The sequence below is a fragment of the Aphelocoma coerulescens genome, chromosome 12, assembly GCF_041296385.1.
Source record: "Aphelocoma coerulescens isolate FSJ_1873_10779 chromosome 12, UR_Acoe_1.0, whole genome shotgun sequence".
In the NCBI taxonomy this organism is placed as follows: Eukaryota; Metazoa; Chordata; class Aves; order Passeriformes; family Corvidae; genus Aphelocoma; species Aphelocoma coerulescens.
In genome coordinates, this window is record NC_091026.1 from 6,069,927 (window position 1) to 6,092,594 (window position 22,668).

General features: G+C 38.6%; 1 protein-coding gene across 3 annotated transcripts in view; it reads right to left on the reverse strand.

The window, feature by feature from the left end:
- NISCH (nischarin) overlaps positions 1-22,668 on the reverse strand; it is a 29,390-nt gene that overhangs the window by 4,200 nt on the left and 2,522 nt on the right. For 2 of the 3 annotated variants that reach the window (XM_069027564.1, XM_069027565.1), the window contains exons 2-17: positions 19,420-19,503; positions 18,508-18,690; positions 15,177-15,225; positions 13,343-13,506; positions 11,896-11,991; positions 10,557-10,652; positions 10,031-10,189; positions 8,708-8,776; positions 8,056-8,241; positions 7,725-7,853; positions 7,195-7,308; positions 6,263-6,371; positions 3,569-3,690; positions 2,644-2,699; positions 850-2,166; positions 266-440 (exon numbers count right to left, since the gene is read on the reverse strand). In XM_069027564.1, the coding sequence (XP_068883665.1) occupies positions 266-440; positions 850-2,166; positions 2,644-2,699; positions 3,569-3,690; positions 6,263-6,371; positions 7,195-7,308; positions 7,725-7,853; positions 8,056-8,241; positions 8,708-8,776; positions 10,031-10,189; positions 10,557-10,652; positions 11,896-11,991; positions 13,343-13,506; positions 15,177-15,225; positions 18,508-18,690; positions 19,420-19,503 (3,108 nt within the window). Of the gene's footprint in view, positions 1-265; positions 441-849; positions 2,167-2,643; positions 2,700-3,568; positions 3,691-6,254; positions 6,372-7,194; positions 7,309-7,724; positions 7,854-8,055; positions 8,242-8,707; positions 8,777-10,030; positions 10,190-10,556; positions 10,653-11,895; positions 11,992-13,342; positions 13,507-15,176; positions 15,226-18,507; positions 18,691-19,419; positions 19,504-22,668 lie in introns of those variants that run through there. The other variant, XM_069027566.1, reaches the window with a different exon arrangement.

Genomic DNA, 22,668 nt, shown 5'->3' on the forward strand with positions numbered 1-22,668 from the left:
CTTGGAGCAATCACATCTTCAAGACATACATAATGTACTCTCCTGTTGAGCAACACAGATCCTGAAGGCAAAGTGTGCCTTGCAGGATCCCAAATGCTGTAGCAAGGAACCCAAAAAGGAATAACAGATTTTTGATCAAAACATTTCCAGGTTTCCCAGAGCCTAACTCTTGTGACTAAGTTTGATCAGCAAAGTTTTAATAGATACTGTGTAGTTCAGAAAGGTCAAAAAGCATGTTTTTGTACACTTTGGATAGGCACTATACCTCTGCAATGTTGCTATGGAAGAATTCAACCAGGGCTCTTCCCTTCAGCCCAGCCACATACTGCAGAGACACAGAAACATGAAGGTGAACAGGAACCTGGTTGTCTTCTGTTATCTTCTGAATAAGAAACTCAGATGGGTATAAAGATGACAGTGTCAGATGAGGTTTGCAAAAACTAGAAAAGACCCAGAACACAAATTATCAAAATGTAAAGATCTACACAGCTTCTTCCCTACAAGAATATTTATATTTCATTTACAAACTAACACAGGTAACTTCCATTTTAAAGAGTTTTAATTATTTATATCTTGAGCATAGCTGTCAGCCTGCCATGACCTCAGCCTGCAGGCACATGAAGCAGGAAGTTTCCTTTCATTAGAAATTACATTTTACATTGCAGCAGCAAAACAGAAGAAAAAAAGTAGATTGCTACAGTCCAGGATAACCATTCACACTTCAGACTAGCACAATGCAGAAGTACCTCATCAATTCTGCAGTCTAAACCCAATCATAATGACAGCAGCAAACACAGGGGTTAGGCCACATCAAGCACTGTGCAAGAGACCTTTCACAGGAATCATTACCTGGCTGCCTGACCATGTCTGTTTGCCTCCACAACATGATTTCTTACAGCATCCAATTTGCTTGAAGCTTTGAAAATAATAATAGTCTTAACATCCTGCAGGAGTGTCCTTAAAAGGCTGTAGATTCTTAGGAAGTGGAATTTCTCATGAGGTAGAACAAACACTGCTGTAACAAATCTGTATCCAACAAGCAGCTCCAGCACGTGTCCATCCAAAAATGAACCCTTCTGCTGCATGGCACCATGAGTTGGATGCAACACGAGTGATGCCAACGGAATTCTATTCAGCTTAAATACACTTCCCAACTCTTCTGTGCCTACCCATTTACCTGGCAGTAAACTAAAATCCACCTTTACTATGTACAAATGCTGGGGTGTTAGAAATATCCAACATGGATGGACCACACAGGGACTCTGGTCAGAAGATTTATATACTGAAGAATAAAGTGCAGAACACAAAACGTTCTTTGACCATTCCTTGTTATTGCCAGCTGACTCTGGTTGATGCAAGACTTTCTGAGCATTGGTTTTATTCCCATAAACAAGATATGTTGGGAAACAACCTTTTATTTCAACATCTTCTGCTGAAATGCAATTCAATTCCATAAGGTGACAGAGAAATTCTTGGAGATTTGCTTTCCTACAGTACCATGTGGAGCTTGGTAACACTGATGTGTAGTGTCGAGAGCAATACGTTTGTAAACAGGAATAAAAGTCTTGAAGATTCTGGGAGTCTGAAACAATAAACAAGCAGTTGTCACTGTTTTTCAGCTTCAGAGTTAAACAGATTTCTGGCAACAGAAAGCCAAATTCTATTAGATCGGTGTATGGAAAACACAGCATTAATTTCAAGGCAGAAGGGATGTGCTGGCAATTTCCCCTCAATTCCTGATGAGGAATCTCAAACACAGCTAGCATCTCATCGGTCAAAACCAAACAGGAAGCAAACTGTCTGAGTCCTTTATGAATGTGAATAGAAAAGCTCCAGAGAATTTTGACTATGTCAACACTCTCCACTGCTATGTTGTCGGATGACTGAGTATCCGAAGTAGTGCTGAACTCAAAAGTCTGATCTCCTTCATGAAGTCCCATTTCAAAATATCCATCTTCTTTGTCTGTGGCTGTGGAATTACCTGCAGGGCTTCCTTTATTCTCTGTGAGGGAGGGGGCAGATTTCTGCACAGCCTGCACTATCAAGGCAGAAAGGTGCTGGATAAAGTCTTGGTTGGTGGCAGTGTAGGACATACAATTAAAAGGCAAGATGATGGTGTTACAGGGGTCAGGCACTGCACAATGTTCTTCCTCTGAACTCTCCAAACTTCAAAAGAGAGAAGAAGCCACAGTAAGTACAAACCTAAGTTTAAACCAGTCATGGCTACCTACAATTCATGGTGCTGCTTCTCAGAACTTCAATTAATACAATTAGATCAGTGTAATTTTGTAAAGCATCTTTGTACTGCACAGCCATTGATTTTAAAGGCTCGTAGTGTATAATTCTATACAGAGTAAAAACTAAAATGGTTAACTCCTCTTTCCTTTCCCATCCACAGTAAGCACACCCTTATGAGCTAAAGGACTAGACAATACAGCTATTGCTGGTTTTGAAACCACCAACTGCATTCCAGGGTTCAAAGGTTAAAAACACTACACATCATATTTTGGTTCAAAAAACCAGAGGCAGAATACAATGAAAGAGACTGTTTTGCCTTAAAGGCTGGGTTTAAGAAAACAGTACCCACTGTTATTTCCCAAAAGCTAACAAGGATTTAAACCAGAATTTATTTAGGTAGCTTACCACACATGATGACCACCATCGCACTCTTTGCATGAATCCAATAAAGAGGCAGGTGCCTGAGAAGAAAGTAACATCAGGAAACTGTAAACTACTTAAGAGTTCAGCACACATGAGAAGCAAAGTTAATGCTGGCTCATGGTTTATAAAGCTGGCCAAGTCCTGCTGTACTCATGGGCAGCTAAACAGCCATCCTTTGAGGACCCACAAACACTGTTTGTTTTAGGTGTGGCATTCAATTAAGGCAGAAGAAGAACGAACTCTGCTGCTGACCTAAGAACAAATCCAACCTGTGACCCACAGACATTTCAGCATTCTACAAACTTTTACTGAATTAGTGAAACATGAAGCAAAGAAGTAAAGGAACTTGACAAAGACCAACTACACTGGTAGCAAACAAAGAGACACCCCCAAGTCTTGCTGTCTTATTCCTTGAAGCCATGCACATGAAGAGTGCTTCCAATACCACAAATAAAATCACAAACCAGAAGTTATCAGGCAGGAGGAGATTGAAGAAGACAAATTAAGGCCATTGCCTATTGACAGGGAGAAGGTTCTTCCACTCTACCAGCAAGAGAATCACCTTTCAAACACTGATACTGTAATATGATAAGACAAAAGTCTTACATTCAGTATCTAAATGGCTATTAAATGATGTTGTGCTAATACTGAGTAAAATCTCAAAGGCATAGTGGCAACAGTTCTCTGCAACCCTGGTAAACCTGTTCTGCATTTAATTTACAAGCAAGACCAAAACCCCTTGAATCAATTTGGGGCTGTCTCCTTTTCCATTAAAACAGCTTTGAGAATAAAAAAAACCAAAAAACCCTTTGCTATGGATTACTAAAATAACCTAGGTTTAACATCAGAAATAAGTTTGCAAAAGCTTTTTAAAATACCATAATATAAACAGAAGTGTGGCAATTACCTGAATTTTACATCTGGAGTCTGGTATTTCAAAGCATCTCTGGGGAACTGTATGGTCTGTAGGAGTCGAACCACTGGATTGCAAAAAACTGCTGGCTAGGACTGTTTCTTCACAAATTATTTCTAGAACAAATATAAACAGCTCTTAAAATCACTGAAGTAAAACAAAAATGTCTAATAGCATCTGCCAATCAAGTGGAATTAAAACTGTATAATCAAGATCTAATCATAAATCATTAAAGGGAAAGAATATCTTCACACAATAGCCAGGACAAAAAAGCAAGCAGAATTTTAGTTTAATTAAAGTAGCAACTGAAAGTTGCATTGAAGACTGCTACAGCTTATTTCTCAAACTAACAATCAATTTGAATCTCAACATCTGGCATAAGAAATCTTCACACAATTCAGTTTTAACAGAACTGGTCAGCTGCTAGACTGGCAGAGCATTCTTCATGAACTTTGTAGCACACTCCCAAATTTCTGTAAACTCCAAGTGAGCAATCTCTCTAATATCTGTGTACAACCTTCAACCAGACTGAGAAGCTCTGGTCTCTCAAATGCCACTGAAGATATTGTCTCACCTTATTTGGAACCTTTTTCAAGGGTTCAAAGCTGAATCATCAGTAAAAACTTATCATGAGTGAATACAAGCCAACATTCTTAGGGACGTTTGACTTTTTGCCAGTTTGATACTCACAGCATTGAACTGACACAACAAAGCAAATCAATTTTCAGTATTGCCAATGAGCCAGCCAGCTCAAGTACTTAAATATGCAAATAATCAACAAAATTACAGTGTGGATGTGTTTCTAGATTGAGCATAAAAACTCCTGCATGTATCTTTTGGGACTGATGGCAAAGCTCAGCAGATTGCACCAAGACATCTCATGGTCAGAGGAAGCACAAGAGGTATTTATTACTTGAACAAAATACTGTGTTAGCAAGAAGGAAACTCAAATTGACAGGAAAACCAGAAGGTGACAGCATTATTTCTGATTTTCTGTTTCCTATATAAATATTTAATCTTTTTCCATAAGCCATTTCCCAATGACATTTAGTATGAATAATATGCTACGGAAACAGATGGTGTCTAGAAAATGCAGAGAAAACAATTCATAGAAATAGCATATCAGGAAATTAATTCCATTATTCATGACTTAAGGTCTAACAGTGAAACTAATTGCCTAGCATATTTCCATTTTTTAAAAGTAGATTTCTCAAAACTGGTATTTTGAAAACGACACTTAATAGTTAGATACGTAGCATTTAATCAATTTTTATTGCTGAAGCTGAGAAATAGCCTGCACAGTCCCCATTTTCCCATTATTTATAAAAGCCTTCCCAAAAATTCTACTGAAGGAATCAAAAGGACTACACTAAATAAACCTTGAATCTTGTACCACTCTATAGAACTCCTAAGTCCTTCAGAAAGATCTATATTTTCTTTTCTCCCAAGACTTGTTTGCTCCTAAACATTTTCTGTAGTAGAAAAAACCTATTGATAAATAATTTAAACAGTCCCAGGGGTTGCTGACATGCATTTTTACAGCAAGTCCTGTATAAAACTGCAGGTTCTTACATAGTTACAGGACTGAGACAGTTTGCCAAGTGCTTAATACTTTAAAGCAAGCATTGACTTGATTTTGAAAAAACTGGCATTTTTTCTGCAGATTAAAAATTATCTAGAAGGGCTTCAAAGGCAAAGTACATAAATAGCAACTAAATCTGTATCAAGGTGTCTGTCCCTTAATCAAATGCTGTCTGAAGAGTTTCATTTTTCTAGAGTGAACTACAAAGCCTCTGCTTATTCTGCAGAAGTCACAGCAATTGACTTTTTTCAAAGATCAGGCTCCTCAGGGATGTTTCTCTGCCTTATCCACCAATCCACCGATCAATGGTAAGAGGAAGCCGTGCCACCCCAAGTAACTGAAAACATAATCCCTGCTCTTTTAAATAGGTACAAAGTCTTCTCTCATCATGCATATTCTACTGCACTTTTCAATCAGACAAAAGGCAAAACCAGAAAATATTTTTCTCTCTTTTTCTCAGTCACAAGTGCATATTCACGTACGTCAGTCCTATGGGCTACAGAAGAAAGTTAAGGCATTCTTCCACGTTCCTAATGCAACGGGCACATCCATTTGAAACATACAGTAAAAAAATTTGAGGTGCAGTCAGCAGGTACTGAGGAGCACAACAGATGTGCTGAAATCACAGCCTCAGCCAGAACATTAATCCCACAAGTGTCTTTTACTCATCTCCTTTCTCCATCTTCCCCTTGGTGTGACAGAAATGCAGCTCTTGCAAAAAGCACTAATGGAACATAACTGCTCGAGCTCACATTCTGCAGACTGAGGATGGGTAGAGAAGCAATTTTAAAATATGTCTATGTCTCAGTTTTCCATTAAGGCATGACTCTAAACCTGGAAATGGTATCTAGTCCTCTGCAGCACGATGAAGTAAAACGTCCTGTACCCAAACTCTCACTCCAGGTATTTAACGCTGCTGGGATCTACAGGTCAGTTTTGCTGAGTCACATTCCATACAACTTTCACTTTCAAAGCCAATTCTACCAGGTCTTTGTGCTTGTCTTTAAAGCCCTATATCCATGCACATAATATTCATGTATATCAATGCAGCTTAGAAAAGCAGAACCAAGAGGCTCAGCCCAGCAGCACGATACATACATGATTACCTTGGCTGGAGCTGACAGGACGAGGCAGAGAGGGAGAGGAAGGACGAACAGTAAGAGAAGAACAGTTTGATTTGGAGCTGGCAGCAGTGAGCCTGGAGTCCTCACTGATCTAATAAAGAAAGTACGCAGCAATTAAAGAAAAAACCTAAATACACAGGACACATGAGATCCTGAACTAAAACTACACAAGCTTTCTCAATTTGAGTAAAAGGAAAGTTAGTGCCAGCTTTTTTTTTTTTTGGGGGGGTGGTCATCACCTCCTCTAAGTTTCAATTTTCACATTAAGTGGAACTCCACTAAGAAGAATTAGAAGATTAAAGAAGTCATTCTGATCACTGACTAATCACTGTATTGACAGAATTGGCAGTTTCACAAGTCAAAAGAATGAAAACAGGATTTCTACACTGTAGGGACAGAACCTGCTCTGTCCCTAAGTTTACTTCCAGAGACTAACCAACCACACAGCACACAGCCAGGTATGAGAGAAGGCAAGGAGAATTCAGATTTCTGATTCTCTCCCACTGCTGAATACCCACAGGAAGAAAGTTTGGGGAAGTCATTTCAGTACTCTGCAACGCAAGCAGTAAAATCACAGCTCTGCAATACTTGTATAAGATACAAAATATGGATGTTAAGATCGACTGCAAATTCATTGTGTACACCATTAAGCCATTTTATCTTTTCCTCCCACTTCCTCTCTCCCAAGCCAGCCGAAAAAAGGAAGGTCAGATAACTACCAAAACTGCATTGAAAACTACATAGGAAAAAGAGGCAACATTAAAAGTTCACACCACATTAAAACAAAAAAAAAGGCATAAAAATTTTAATGCTAAGGAAAATTTAGTGCATTCTGCTTACATCTAACTTGTAGAAGTAATTTTGTAAGCTTATGTATGCAGCACATTCTACTTCTCTCACAGAACCAGACTCACCTTTTTATCAGAGGTGCTCAGTTTGTATTTCACCTCCTTTGCTTTTTGAATAGCTTTTAGCACTTCCACTGTGTCTAGTTCCTTTTCTGTGGTAACAATGTTATCCAAACAAACCTAAAGAAAAAAATTTAAGCATATAAAAGTATTGAAAACAAGGCATTCTGCAATTTTTATTAATGGAATAATCAAAAATTACTGTAGCTCAATGCAAACCATGTGCATCTTTGTAACCATTACACAATAACAATTACCACATTAGACCTTGAGCTAACATCAATTTAATGCAAACTCAGGAATGTTTGGTAAATTTAACAACCTTCTAGCACAACAGTGTTTCAATATTGTTACCCAATGAGGGCAGGGTAAAATGTCATTTAGATCCAGGAGCACAGTTGAGTCACATTAATAAAGCTTCATTCTCTAAACACCTTTTCCAAGGTACACTAAAAATCCATCAGGTTTCTAGAACATTTGCACCACTTTCCTCACCAGGCTAAAAAGAGGATTAGAAGAGCAGCACTGGGGCTCACCTCTGAGGCCCTGTCTCCAAACTGAGCAAGTACTTTGGTCCGGTAATCAGGGATGATGCTCAATGGATTGCTGGACAATACCACCTTTTCTAAGCATGGCAGGCTGCCAATATTTTTTACTTCTTCAATCTGAAAGTATTTGGATAAAAGCATGAATACCAACTGGCAAAATGAAAATGAGCACACAGACCAAGTGCTTCTTGCATGGATTACAAACATACAATAACCAAGAAAAATCACTACAGCCACTTTTATTTATTTGCAGTTTGATCCACTAAAAGAAATGGCTTCTGATCTAACACACAATTTGACACCAAAAGTCAACACTTACCTGTTCTATTTTGTTGTTGCTCAGATCCAAGTTGACTAATGAGTACAGTTTGTTAAGACCACACAGCCTTTCCAGTTGATTTCCTGCTAAATTCAGAGTTTTGATGTTTCCCAGTTTTGTGTGAACACCTTCTAGTGATGTAAGTTTGTTGTAGGATAAGTCCAGGTGAACAAGGTTGTACAGATGCTACAACAGTACAGAAAATTCATGTCATACACTAATTAAAACTGAATACCGAAGATGCTATCTTATGGCTGGCTCATTTTATTGTGCAACAGTGTTTTCATGCTGGATGCTATGTAGCATGAAAGACATGACATGAAACTGTTCATTACAAAGGTTAAAGCTTGTAGAAGCAGAATTTCCTCCACTGCATTTTTACCAGCCCACACATACAGCTGGCAGTGAATGAATTTAGTTAAGAACTAAATGGTTTATGTCAATGTTGGCAAAGAAATTAAAATATCCAGGAGCAGTTAAGAAATGCACCATTAAAAGAGTACTTGATGTTACAAAGAAGAAGCTATTTGGTCTTAAATCATTCTCCATGAAGAAGATGAGCAACAAAACTCTGAAGCATGAAAATCTGTGTTTTAAGGTCTCAGGCAGTTGGGTAAAAAAAAAAAAAATCACCTTAAAATGCATCACATACCTGTAAATTTTCTACCAGAGACACCCCATTGTGACTCAAATCCAGGAACTCAATCTTTGGAATTAATTTCTAGAAGAGAAAAAAAATGCACATGTTAAATGCACTTTAGTTTTAAGTCAGGCCACACTTCCTTCAATATCTGCTGACCAACAAAAGCAATGGAAAGGTGTTATCCAGTGCAGTCTCTCTTCCCAGCTTTTGGCATTAAGAAAACATTCTGTGTGATTTGGAGCAAAAAAGAGCTGACTCCTGCTCTTAAGAAATCCAGGTTACTCTGAGGAGCGCTGTTAAGTTTTAATCTGAAACCTGGTTTCTTACTGAAGACAAATAATTTATCCTAGTTTATCCCCACTAACTATAGTTCAAACTCACTAATGGTGCTTTGGTCTTATCAAACAGATAAGCCAGGAGATTTATGTTACACACAAACCTGGATAAAGACAGTAGTACCAAGACTCAGTATAAGCTGAGTGATTTGTTTCCATGTTCTGATTACACCAGCCGAGAACTACAAGGTCACACAAACCTGCAGAAAATGCACTTTAACTCAGAAAGCCTTTTACTTGTGGAGGTCTCGAACCTTGATGCTAAATTCTGTCATCAGTGTTTTGCATCTGCTTTATTTTGGTTGTAATCTCACCATTAATTTGCCTTATAGTTAAGACCTGGACACAGACCTGAAGCATCTTAAATCTACATCACAAAAAATCATGAACAATATAATTATGCTCTAATTCTATGATGTCTGGTTGAGCTACACATGTAGCTATTTCCTGCCTCACAAGAGTAGCTCAAGTAAAAAGCTATACTCATATTTTATCATGTTCTTGTGATGAATGTTCATTTTTTTCTTAACTGATTTACCACACAAAATTTGGAAGTACTGGCAAAATACTCCAAATTTTGTTTTCATGCTCTCTTCATAATGTTTTGATGTCAAGAAAGCTGCCAGCAAGTCATAGGTTTTTAAATATGCAGGAAGCTTCAGCCTTGATAACAACTCCAAAGTTGAGTCTATGAGGTGTAATTTAAAAAAAAAAAAAATTGCTAAGTGGTCTAAGGCCAAGAGTAAAAGCGTGTTTCAAAAAGTGAGTATTCATGGAAATGTTGCCTACAGAACACAAAATGACAAAACTATTCTCCTTTAGCAGAGGAAATAAAGTTCTTACAGAACAAATCTCCTCAGCATTAGCTTGGGTAGCTAACCAAAGTACAACTAAAAACTCTTCAGAACAAGCGACAGAGCAGATGCAAAATCCCTGCTGCGTATTATGTGCCACAGAAAAATCATGCCTTTTTCCACAAATGAAAAATATTTCTTACCACTGAATCATCAATTTCAGAGATGCTATTGTGACTCATATCCAAAGTTGTTAAAGTTCTCCAGGTTGGGATAATTGCTGTCACTGGACAACTTGAGTTGTCCAGTGCATCCTCTGGCTCCCACTGATCAAACTCAGAGGCCTCAGGCACCAGGATTTCCTGTTTAAGAGAAGCTCTGGATAAAGACAGTAGTACCAAGACCCAGAATAAGTTGAGTGATTTGTTTCTAGATCTAAATACTGGGCTTCCATCTTCAGGGAAAGCTAGCAGTTTTGGAAACCATCCCAACAATCTCATGTAAGCAAGCATCAAGTGTCCCTGGGAAGGGACACATCTGAACACTTTCTTCACTTAAACTTAAGATTCTGTAAGGTTAGTAAAGCCCTACAGTTCCATGGCTTTAAAACCAGAACCTGCAAGAGGCAGTACAGAAAGCTACATGGACTCCAAATGGATATTTCCCCATTGTGCATGTTGGTTTTGCACATGCTTTGAACACTCACCAGAAGCAGGAACTTGCTCTTACCTTCATTGATGTTGCTGAAAATCGAACACTCAGTGTGGCCAGAGCATGTTTTGATGAAGTCAGCCCTTTGATAAGCTTTCCCCCACAATGACTGATCTATTTTTTAAAAAAATCACATTACAAAGTCAGAAATGTTAGGACAGACAAATGAGACACGAAAGAGGCACCGAAAAGCTTCAACAGCAGATTCTGCATCAATTTGCAAAGTAGTTACAGCACTGCCATAAAATCTTGTGAAATTATCAGGTCAGAAATACTGACACTTGGCAAAGTAAAGCAAGAAATTAGAGGCATAACTACAGAAAAGTGAAATTCAAACATATATTTGAACAAAGCTTCTCCATTGACCTTCCACCTGTCCCATGTACTCAAGGTGAAACTACCCAGTTGATTTAACAGGTCACAGCATTTTTTCTGTTATCAAAAGGAGAGGTATCTCAAACTATGACTCAACCTGCAAACACATTCATTTGGGCATCAGATGTCCATTTATCATAAGAAAAAAGAAATGCTTAGAAAGTGAGGATACTAATCTAAGAATTTAACCCACTAATCAGCTAATTACACTAAGTTCAAGATTACAAGTCTCTTTTTCTGTAGCTCAGTTTGAAGCAACATTACTGAAAATCTGCTACAGCATCTGTCCACATCCTTCTCTGCAGACACTCACTTCAGTTCTTAATCAGTAACTGTCTCACATCAATGAGATAGCATTCATGTACTGGAAAAAGTGCAGCATCCACCAAAAGTGGACAGAGTACAGACTGTGTGACAAAACTGAATATCCTCTCTCTGGAAAGACCTGAAGTGGTCAAGAAAGTATTTCAAAAAATACTCATTGAAAACTGCTAGAAACTCTTGTATTCACACTGAAAGCAGAACAGTGAAAAAAAAGCTGCAAATTATCAAGTAAGTAGCACTACACCCAAAAGTGCACTTTCACAAACAAATTTAATGTCAGGACATTTTCACAAATACTTGATGTATGTTTTTTTTCTCCAAATAAAAAGCACTTTGTAATAAGGGATCCAACTATAACCACTTGTTAGTTCTTCAAGGCAGTGGAAAAGCACTCAGGTATAGGTTTTGTGTAAATACTGGAAATTGCTTTCTTTGGAAACACACACAGTGCAAGTTCTTCTAATAATTTAAACCTTGTGTCCTTATTCCCAAAACTTGTGAAAAAAAACTGTTTCACAAATAAAACAATCCTTCTAAACTCTGCATTCCCCAATTCTAGCACCAAATCAAAGCAGAGAATCACCATTTCTGAGATATATGCAGCAGGCCTGGCATTTGCAGAGCACCTATGAATTTATGAGCAGTATCTCAGTCCTACCTCTATTTGATGAAGCGATTTGAAAATAGACAGATCAAAAGGCAAGAGATGCTCCTGAATGTTACTGGTTCCAAAAGGTCCCCCTGTTCCAGTGACCTGGCATTTAAGACATTAAAGAACTGAGTTAGTGCACACAACCCAACTTGTTCCCATTCCAGTCTTACACAGGCAACAGCCCTAGGGCAGTAGTGTGGAAAGACAGCCAAAGTTCCAAGCAATTTTTCAAATATGGAATGATTCATGACCCTTGCAGATTAACTCTTCGGGTAAACAAATACTAGTTGCTCCAGCTAAGTGTGTTGAACTTGAAGTGCCACCTTGTGCTTGCATTCTGTAGCACATGTGGCACACAAAAAGCAACACAATAAGCAAGGCTGACCAAGGCTTCATTCTCAGCTGAAAAGGCAGAGTTACAATCACTGAAAACAATTTCCTCGAAATGTGTGAACCCTCCAAGTCAGCACTGTCTTTAATTCCTCTACAAGGGATGAAGTTCAAGTCATTGACAAGATGGGTTTGAAGAAAATAAACATTACATTGATACATATCAATTAAAATGCATCTGGTGTTTCCATATGGTCATAGTATTCTGGCCTCAGAGCACGTCAGCAGCATAAAAACTAGGTGGTTTCATTTATGTTTGCTGTTAATTTAATTTTGGGAGAAAACTAAGGTTTTCCTTTGGTTTTATGTATCCTACAAGCTTTGAATGTGCCCACTCACAAGCATTCCAAAGGCCTAGAAATTCTGCAGATGGCAATTTTTCTAAACAATAAGCTCTTCTCCAGCCAGAAAATCCTCCCTTCAGAAGATTCTATACAGACAGAGGATGACAAAGGCAACTGAAGAGCCACAGGAACACCAGCACAGCTGTGGTTTTGCTTCCCCTGATCCCCCATTTGATTTCAGCTTTGAACACAGACACAGTTAAAAGGCAGCTCCTCATGCAACAAAGGGGCTAAAACAAGTTTTTGAGTCATAGCAAGCAGTGTTAAAAAAGTTACTCAGGGAAAGTCTAATTCACTTTTTTGGTAGAAACACAAAAGTCAAATTGGCTCCTGACAAAAATTATCTGTTCTGAGGCCATTTTACATTTAACCTGAAATGGCATTTTAGCTAGAAATTCAGGGCCATCTATGAAACTGAGGCACTTTTTAGGGTTTTACTTTTAACTTTCAGATGCAGTCAGACAGAGGGAAAAGGGGCAAGATAGATGCACATATATACATATACACTGGCCTACCCATAGAACCTGCAAAGAAAGCAATGTTGAAGAGGTCAGTATTTATTTCTTTACCTCTCCCTACTGGCACCCAGCAAGATTCCGTGGCTGCAGCTATACAGAGGGCACTGCTGAAAAGACCACATCACACAGCAAACGTCCTGGCTAGAGAACAACATGGACTGAAGGTTGGCAGCATGAACACCCATTTAACATTGACCTCACCTTTAGATACTTGAGTCTGCAAGTGAAATCCAGAATATGCCCTAGATCTGTTTTGGCATCTCCATTAGCACAGGTAGGTTTGCCCTGCAGCAGCTGCTGAGTGACAGCGTACAACTGCAGGGGCCTGATGGTGAAGACTTCTCCAGCCATTAAGAGCTGCTCTCCTGAAAAACAGAGTAGCTTGGGATCAAACAATACTGCAAGGGTTACACAGGAAAAAATGGTACATGGAAAATGTAATGATATATGTTTGTTATTTATATCGAAGCTGAAAATTGATGTAGCAAAATAATTTCTTTTTTTTTAACACCAGAATAATTCAGGTATTCAAGTGGGTACTCATCATACAGGCCTGAATGCAACTAACGGCAAATTTCCCCCAGTCTTAACAGGACTGGAATCAAAGTTAATTTACATAATGTAAGAGTTATGAAACTTTTTCTGAAATATCGCTACACTTCTAGCAGTTAGGATTTTTTCTATTCAGAACCCACAGCACCTGCCATCTAAAATACAGACCTCAGATCTTTTGCTATGCTGCCAAAATGCAGAATTGTAGTAAATGTGTTTATTGGAGAGTATGGGGATTTTCTGCACACTAATACCAAAGCAAACATCCAGAACAGAAAATGCCTTATCTAATTATAATTTTACAATCCAATTTAATTCTTGGAACAGTAGGAAGCAGCATACAAAAGCCTCTCTGAAGGCAGGACAAACTCAGTGTGGGCTAGAGCAGCTGGAACACACACACACAGAATGAATATCTTTCCTTTCTTCCTTTTAGGGACACCAATTTGACTTCATGGACAAGAAAGCATCAGCTTTCATGATAAGCAGAGCTCTCAGAAATGCTCTGAGGAGTAAAATTCCCTTCAGCTTCATTGGGAGCAAGTCCAAGAGTCCAGCTGCACATACATTACTGGAAGGTTACACTAATACAGAGCAGTCAGTGATACATCCACAATTCTTGTATCAGTGAGACTGCAGGCACTACAAAGCCAGCAAAGATTTCTTCACCAGCTTCCTTAAGATATTCCAAAATTTGCTGAATGGACTCTGAAGTGGCTTCACCTAAAAGTAACTTTTTGCCAGAACAATCTGAAATGCCATGCTGAAACATGCTTCACCTATCATGCCTACCATGCCTCAGCCAACTGGAATTATACAGCAGCATCTTGCATGCCCTTCAAAACAAAAATAGCAGGGATTAATCCTTTCACATGCCTCCTGCTGTTAATGGAGAAGCTGGAGCTATTGTAGTTACAGTAAGAGCATTTCGTTTTCATCTGCTGGCCTCAGAAAAGCACACCCTCAAATTAACTGGCCAGAAGATCTCCTGTTTCCTGAGTTCTGGAAGAATAATATTTAGATATGTAAAGTGATCTCTTGCATTTAATACACAGACTGTCAGGACTTGCTGATACTGACCAAGTTTCCTTATGGGTTGCACTAAAACACACTGAGACAGAGAGCTTAGCAAAAGCTCCTGATCACCACTGCCACATCCTGTCCCTTAAGGACACAAACTAGTAGACCCTTCTCAGAACATAAATTCACCAATCTGTTGTTTCCAAAGTGGCTGCAAGACTGTTACAGCTCCTCAAAAAATGCAGCTTGAATTAAAGCACAAGCAGCAAGGAAAAGACAAAAAGAAAGAAGGGGGAGAAAAAGTATTGGAGTCTGATGTGGAAGATCAGACCTCTTATTGTCTGGAGGTCAAATATCAAAGGTATGTGAATGCATGAACAGAGAGGAAAACATTCCTAAATAATAAATACTAAATAATAAATACTAAATAATAAATACTAAATAAATACTGCAAGTTCCTTACCTTTGTGAAAGAGCTCTTCAGCCAATGCAGCGGTGATCCCATTGATCTCCTGCAAACAATAAACCATTTAAATCAAGTGTTATTTACATACTTAAGGTTCCAATTTTTTAATTTGTACCTTTAGTGAAGTATCCTTTTTTTGCTGCGTAGAGGACTTTGTTGTTTTTTTTTTTTACTGAAATCAGGGATGACTGTTTTACAGATTTCTTTGTAACTTGATAATGATTCATAAAAATTACTTGAAATTATTTTATTTCATATGATTTTCATTTCCAAGATGAAAGACAGTGAACTACATTCAAATAATCCCATCCTGCACACATTAGAAAATGGCAGCAGCAACTAGACCAAATATTACTAGCCATCATCAGCCCAACTTGAAAGACAGCTCTGTTTTAAAGAAAATATTACAAGTGTAGTGTTCTTCAAATTTTACCATTAAGACTGTTGTAATGCCTCAAGCACTCAGTATTTCCTTAGAATATCACTAAAACAGAGAAAGCTTTAGATTAACAGGTCTACAGAAAAAAAGGGGTATCAAAAGTAAGTAGTCTTCTGGACTTCAACACTACCATGCTTGCTGCAAAGTAACACAAACCCCCCCTTTTCTCACCATCCCTCTTCAACCTCCATTCCTGGCACTGACAGCTCCGGGATGAAAGGCTGAAAACTCTCAGGGATTTGCAGGGATTTGTACTTTCTAAATCTGCAGGTGCACAAAGATCAATACAAGTATGTCCCACCTGGGCACACCTCTCTCCACAAAAAGCAAATGTTCTGTGCAAGTCCAGAAATAGTTCTGAGCATTTCCAACAGCTCCCTTTCAAAGGACCACCAAAAGAACAAAATAAAACTATTTGTAAGGGTGAAGCTTCCCCTAGACAAACATCTCATTTTAAGGTAGCTGCAAAGTATAAACAGATATTATGGATCATCACCACATGAATATTTCATGAATTTACTTTGCTGACAAATACCTCATGATTCATAACAAGGGAATACATCCACAGGACACCTGCAGCAGACAGCTCAGCTTATTTGATGAGGCAAGGATTTTAAAGCAACACATTCTTAGTGTAACTGAAACCCCACTCACTGAGGACGAACAAAGCCTCCACACCATAGTTCTGAGAACAACAAGCTCAAAGCTGTATTCCAAACAAAATTAAACAATTCAGATTCTCATTTGAATAAGCCAATTACACTCATCTGGCAAGCACAGACTTGATTGAAAACTCTACTCTGTATCTCTTTTGTCATCTGGGACACAGAGCCAAATTTTTTTCCTACATTTATAATTGGAACAAGATTATGACTTAGACTGCTCAGTGACTAGCAGACAAAAAAAAGGAACTCTATCCCCCTGTCAGATCTACAAGAGACTTCTGTCTTAGCTGTAACTACTTAAATGCATCACACCCACAGAAGTCCATTGTTTGCAGGTGTCTCTGAACAGCAGTTTGCGGGTACTCAATGCTTTTCCTGCAAAACCTTCTATCTGTAAATTAACAAACCAAATCTTCTAAGATGACAAAGACCGTGCAACAAAATAAGCATCCCCACATCACTGCAGAAATCCTTCTCAATGTGGAAGTTAGAATACAGTTCTACATTGCTGTCACATGCAACTGTTTCTCTTTGCTAGGCTGTACCCGAGAACAACTAAAGGCTTCAAAGTGAGTTTAATGTATCTACGGCTGGTATTTCTACTCCATTTAGTTCTATTAACCTGGGAAATAAATTAAATAATTCTTACTGGAAATATTACAAAAAACAATAGACAAAAAAAATTGTAGCCTTCCTATATAAATTAATGAGGCAATATCAGGGATTATAGTGGCTCCAGTATGTACACGGGTTGTCTTGTAATTAAGGTATTTTAAAAGATCAAAGTTCTGCAGAAAGGTAATTTTTTCCAGTAGAATTGCTGTGGTAAATATTTAGCTTTTCTCCTGAATAATTAACACTTTTTTTGTAAATATTTAAAAGTATTCTAAAGTTCCAAGCAAAAAACAATTGAGTTTACAAGTAAGTCAGACCCCCCTAAAGCAAAGAAATGCAGATTAAGCAACATCTTTGCTCTTAATATACAAGAGCAGTATAGAAACAGGGAAGCAGTCATATCCAAAAACTGCTAGCTCTTTGGAAAATCAAAAAAAGATTACATTACAACAAGAGGAAAAAAAAAAAGTCTTTCTGAAAAATAAGTCAGGGGCTAGGAAGAACTTCTGCCTGCATAAAAACCATTTGGAAGTTACAACACTGAAACTTTAATGAAACAGACGTCATTTACAAGACAGAGCAGGCACAGAAAAATTATGTAACTTACTGGTGATCAGGAGTTTTGCTCCATCTGAACAGAATTCTCCCTACATTGTCACATATTTTTAACAAATTTAAAACCTCTAATCCATTTTAGAAGGCTTGATAGTGGCAAACCTCTGCTTCTCTCTCAAATCTGCAAGGCAATAGCAACACTGTCGAATAAACCTCCTACCGTTTTTATCTAAGTCAAACTGTGAAGTCTCACCAAGATAATTATGTTCATGTAACATAACTAAACCAGGTTTTCCTTTGTTGCTCAAACTTAATTAACACCTAATGGATCACTTGTGACTAATTTCTGAAGCCTTTCTATGAAACCATGAAGGGCCTTCTCAAAACATCCCACCCCAAAGCAGTTACTGCTTCTTTCCATTCAGTTCTCCAGTGCATTTTCCTCTTTATGAAATTCATTCTCCCCCTTACAACATGATGCCATATTGCAAAAAAAGCCTAATTATACACAAGAGATGAACAAATTGCAATCGGAACATGAAATCAAGTAATTGCTTCTTGCTTCAAGTATCCTTTACCGTAACGCTCTGTCTGCTGGAGCTATTTCTCCAAAGGCCACTCCATCATTGCGCTTCCACAGAGAAGCATCGTTTTTCTTCATTTGGGCTACTGGAAACTGTTTCAGTGTGAACCACAGCTCCAACCATTAGCCACTAAGTAGGGGGGTGTGGATCCATTATGCAATGGTCATTTGAGAGCCAGCACTATTGACTTCAGCCTAACCAATTCAGCTTCACATTTATTCACAGCTTCCAACTCTCCTGCCAGCATTTATTTTCTCTTAGAGTCCCTGCCCACACTACTTCCCAGCACAGTGTCTACTGCAATAAAAAGTGGTGTCAAAAACCTTAAAAATATGCTTTGTTATATTGTGCAAAATGTTGAAAAAGAACCATTTCAGCGAATTCATGAAGATTCCACAGAATTCTCTCTATGTCAGAGAACTAGGGAAAGACACTCAGGCCTCTATTCAGACACAAAAAAATTAACTTACATATAAATGAAAGTGTAGGAAGTGTGACAAAACTTTTGGTGCAGTAACAGGGAACTTGAGCAGCAGAGTTTGCAGGTAGATCTCCAGTTCCTTTTGTCTTTTTTCCACCAGGCTTTTGGAATTTTTTCCAATGATCTTCTTGGGTGGTAACAGATTTTTATCTATTTTCTTTTCTGAAACAAGCTGAAAGACAAAGACCAGAGTTAATACCTGACATACTATCTGAACTTGCACAAAAGATGCAATGGAACACATTAAGTGCATGTTGCCTGATCCTGGGAAGATCCAAAAAAAAAATTACTTCAGTAAATTTAGCTACTGCCTTCAAAGTATTAGGTATTTTCAGAAAGAACATTTTGTCATGGAGTGATATGAAGTTTAATAAGTGTCTGCTCAAAGAATCACTCACAGTGAATGTAGCAAATGTGATAAAACAACAAAATAACTGGTGCATTTCTGAGAAAGCAGAACACTCTTGAATAAAGTAGACTTTTCCTCATTTTCATTTGTTTTTTATCAGCACTGGTTGGTAACTATCCCATGCTACTTTAAGGACATTTTTATCATCCCCCCCGATGAGACTTTGGTCACCAAATCAGCTGATCATAAAGAGCCTTAGCAAAAAGCTCAATGACCCTAGCCTGAACTCTCCTCTCTGACACAGCTTCCACCCAAGGCTAAAGTTGTCCAGATCAACCTCCCCCAGTTCAAGAGGGGAGTGTAACAGGGGCAAGCAATAATGTTCTAACAAAAAGGACTTAGTCTGCAGTTCAGATGGTATATGGCACCCTCACTTTATTAAAATCTCTCTTTATTGAAGAAAGAAATTATGTAAAATATTCTGTAAAACAGAACTACAAGAACTGTACAATGTTTTGTACGAGACCAAGGCCACAGTTTTAACATTCTTACCTTTTCATGCAGATCATGGAAATCACTGTAACGATGTTTGACTGTCCACTGATGATTGCCAACACTAACCTGAATAATGTACACCTGAAAGGAAGAAATTCAAGTAAGGCCACTGTACAACGTTTGCCTTAAGGAGAAGCTGACTGTGAGACCTGCTGGTCGATGGAGCACTATAAGGTGGTTCTACATTCGGCAAGACTCAGAGCTAACAAAACGCCAGCCCCAGCTCTGAGGTGACTTTGCTGATGTGGGATGCCTGAGCTCACTCATGAGGCTGCTCCACATACAAGAACGTGCAAATGCCTCAGTGCAAAGTGATGGCTTTCATTTTTGCAACCCAAAGGTTAATAACCTATTTTTCTGAAAGTTTCTGCTAACTGAAGCTGGTATTCATAGCTACCCACAAGCCTGAGACAGCAGCATCCCTTCTTCCATCTACCAAGTTCCACAATGGGCAGAGGAACTTGGCAAGCATCCTGCTGTCACTTCAGTTAAGCAGAAATCTGGAGCTTAACTCTTGAGAAACCCAAACAAATTCTTGGTTGGGTGGATACTATGTTACTCCTTTTAGGGTAAAGCACACAAGACATCTTCCTGAAAAGTTACTGTGCCCAAAGAATCCTACAATTATCTAAAGCAACCCAACATTTCCTAATACAAAACTAAGTATTTTTAGCCATGCACGTACCAGACAAAAATTTTCATTCTAGGTGACTTTCTGGATTGAACAGTACTGGTTTTGCAGGAAACCCAGTCTTCTTCTAGATATACCAGAAACAAGCCATTCCAAAGAAATTTTAAAGGGACAAGATAAAACACAAGTAAAAAACAAACAAGGCTCTGCAAAACCAGTTCCACAGCTACTTGAATACAACATATTAAATAAACTATACTATCTAATCCAACTATACTCCTTGGGGAAAACACCAACTTAATCAAATCTTGAAATCATTTAATACAGTTGAGAACTTGCTTACTACCACAGATCACCCAGAGCTGACTCATAGCTGCTATGAGGATGATACACATCTAGTTGCTAAACCCACTTGAGAAAACAAAAAGCATCAACAGTTTCGATCTGTTACATAAAAGAACAGTTTTCACTTACTGCAAGTACAGAGCAGCACAATGTCAAACATTAAACAGAATGCCACCTGCATTTTAGAAGATGAACTATAGCTCATGCCAGTTTTATTTTTGTAAGCATCTGACACTGGTTCACTGAACAAAACCCAAGTCCTAAAGAGAACCAAACCAAGATGTCTGACTAGTGCATGCAGTGAGTGACACATCAGTGATGGGATGAGCACTGAAAACACAGAAGAATGCCCACACAGAATTATGGACTCAATTAAGGCCTGTGCCTGCTTTCCTGTCATGTTGTGTTGGGAAACAGCAGATCAGGATTAATCACTGTGCCGGTGACAAACCAGAACAGGAATAACACCAGCATTCAAAAGCACCTCCTAACCTTGAGGAAAGCAAGGAGACACTCAAAGAAACTAAACTTAGAAGTAAAGAAGTACTACATCTATAAGACATAACAAAGTTCTTTTGAAAAGCTGATTATGCTCAACTGTGGCAGAGCAAGAACATCTAAAGGCAATGCACATTGAGTACACAAGGCATGAAACCTCAGATTAGACACTGGAAACTCAGTAACTTCACAGCCCCCAACTGACAGCCAACCAGGTGAGGAAGGAACACCCTTCTCTCTGTATAAAACACAAGAGTAAATTTGTAGCAAAGGTTTCGTATCCTTTTGCTGAAATGGCAAGCACTAACCACTTCTAGAAACTCAGCACCTAGTGAAATGGACAGTCTGGTTGGGAAAGTACCTGTTAAAGTGAATGTTCACAGGCACTGATATAATTCCTCAAGTTAAATCTTTAAAAAGCCATAGCATTCCCCATCCAGAAGGCAGCCAGAGCAGGCAGTACATATTCACCCCACAAACAGCACCAGTATGCAGAGACAGCAACTGATTTCATATCAACCCACAAGCTGCCATTATACTGAAGAATAAATATATAAATGCAATATGCTGATGTGCTTATTAAGACTTGTCTTAATATAGAAACAAATCATTTTAAAGCAAAAAAATCCCCTTAGACATCTCAGTTTTAGGAGCTTAAGTTCATCATCAACAAATTTTGAATGCACTAGTATGACAAGGCTGACAGCTTAAGCTAAGGTTCTCCAAGGGCTGCCTGTCACACCAAGCACTAGGTGAATACATGGATAAATGATGACATTCTCACACTGCTCTTTCTTCCAGACATAAATAAATACACCATATGAAATCCCCACCCATCCTTATGCCACAAACTGTACTTCTACTGAGCTAAAACACAAAAGCCTTTACATTCACAGGATTTCCTCCTCCACCTCTCTCTACCAAACTCTTCTGTATAAAAAGTTTTGTCCATCTTTCTATAAATCAGTTCTTTTAGTTATGTTCTACTTTGTAAAGTGTTTGGCATATTTACAGTGCTGTGTATATTTTCTTTATTTTCTAGCAAGCAACTACAAGTTCTTTGCAGTTAAGAGCCCACATCACCAAGGAGCATCCCTTCATCTTCCTAAATACTGAGGGGTGAAAGACCTACTAAACATTTTTAAGCCAGCTATTAAATGAACAACAGTGATTCCAGACTGCTTTTTGTTCACTTCCTGTACACAGTACACAAACCTGCCTACCTTGCTTTACATGGAAAACCTGCATTTCTACAGTGTGTCTCATTCAACTGCACATGCTTCAGTACTGTAAAAAAACCAAACAACCCAACACTCAAATGACAGAGCTCTCCACAGGAAGCCTGGGACACAGGTGTGACTGCAGCCAGCAGGTCCCAAATTCCAGAGCAGTGATGCAGCCACGTCTCCTCCTCCCTGCATCATCGAGTAGTCAGACAGTTTACCCACATTCAAGGAAGCAACACTGTTTTCCTTAAATATCAAAGTTAGTATTTATGTTAAAAACAGCTGCAAAAGACAGGAAAAGCAGGAAGGCAATTTTAGGCTAACAAATGCATAGCAGGAAACAAACGAAGCACTGACGGCCTTGAGGCCTTCTACTCAAAATCAGTCTTCAGTCAGCATCAGCTGGACCAGCACACCCAGGAAAAACACCCCAAAGAAGTACTCATGCCTTACTAACTCAACAGAAAACACATCAACTAGTGCAGGATTTTTTCCTTGCCTTTAATGCTAAAAACTCCAACAAGAATCAGGTTTTTGAAAGTACCT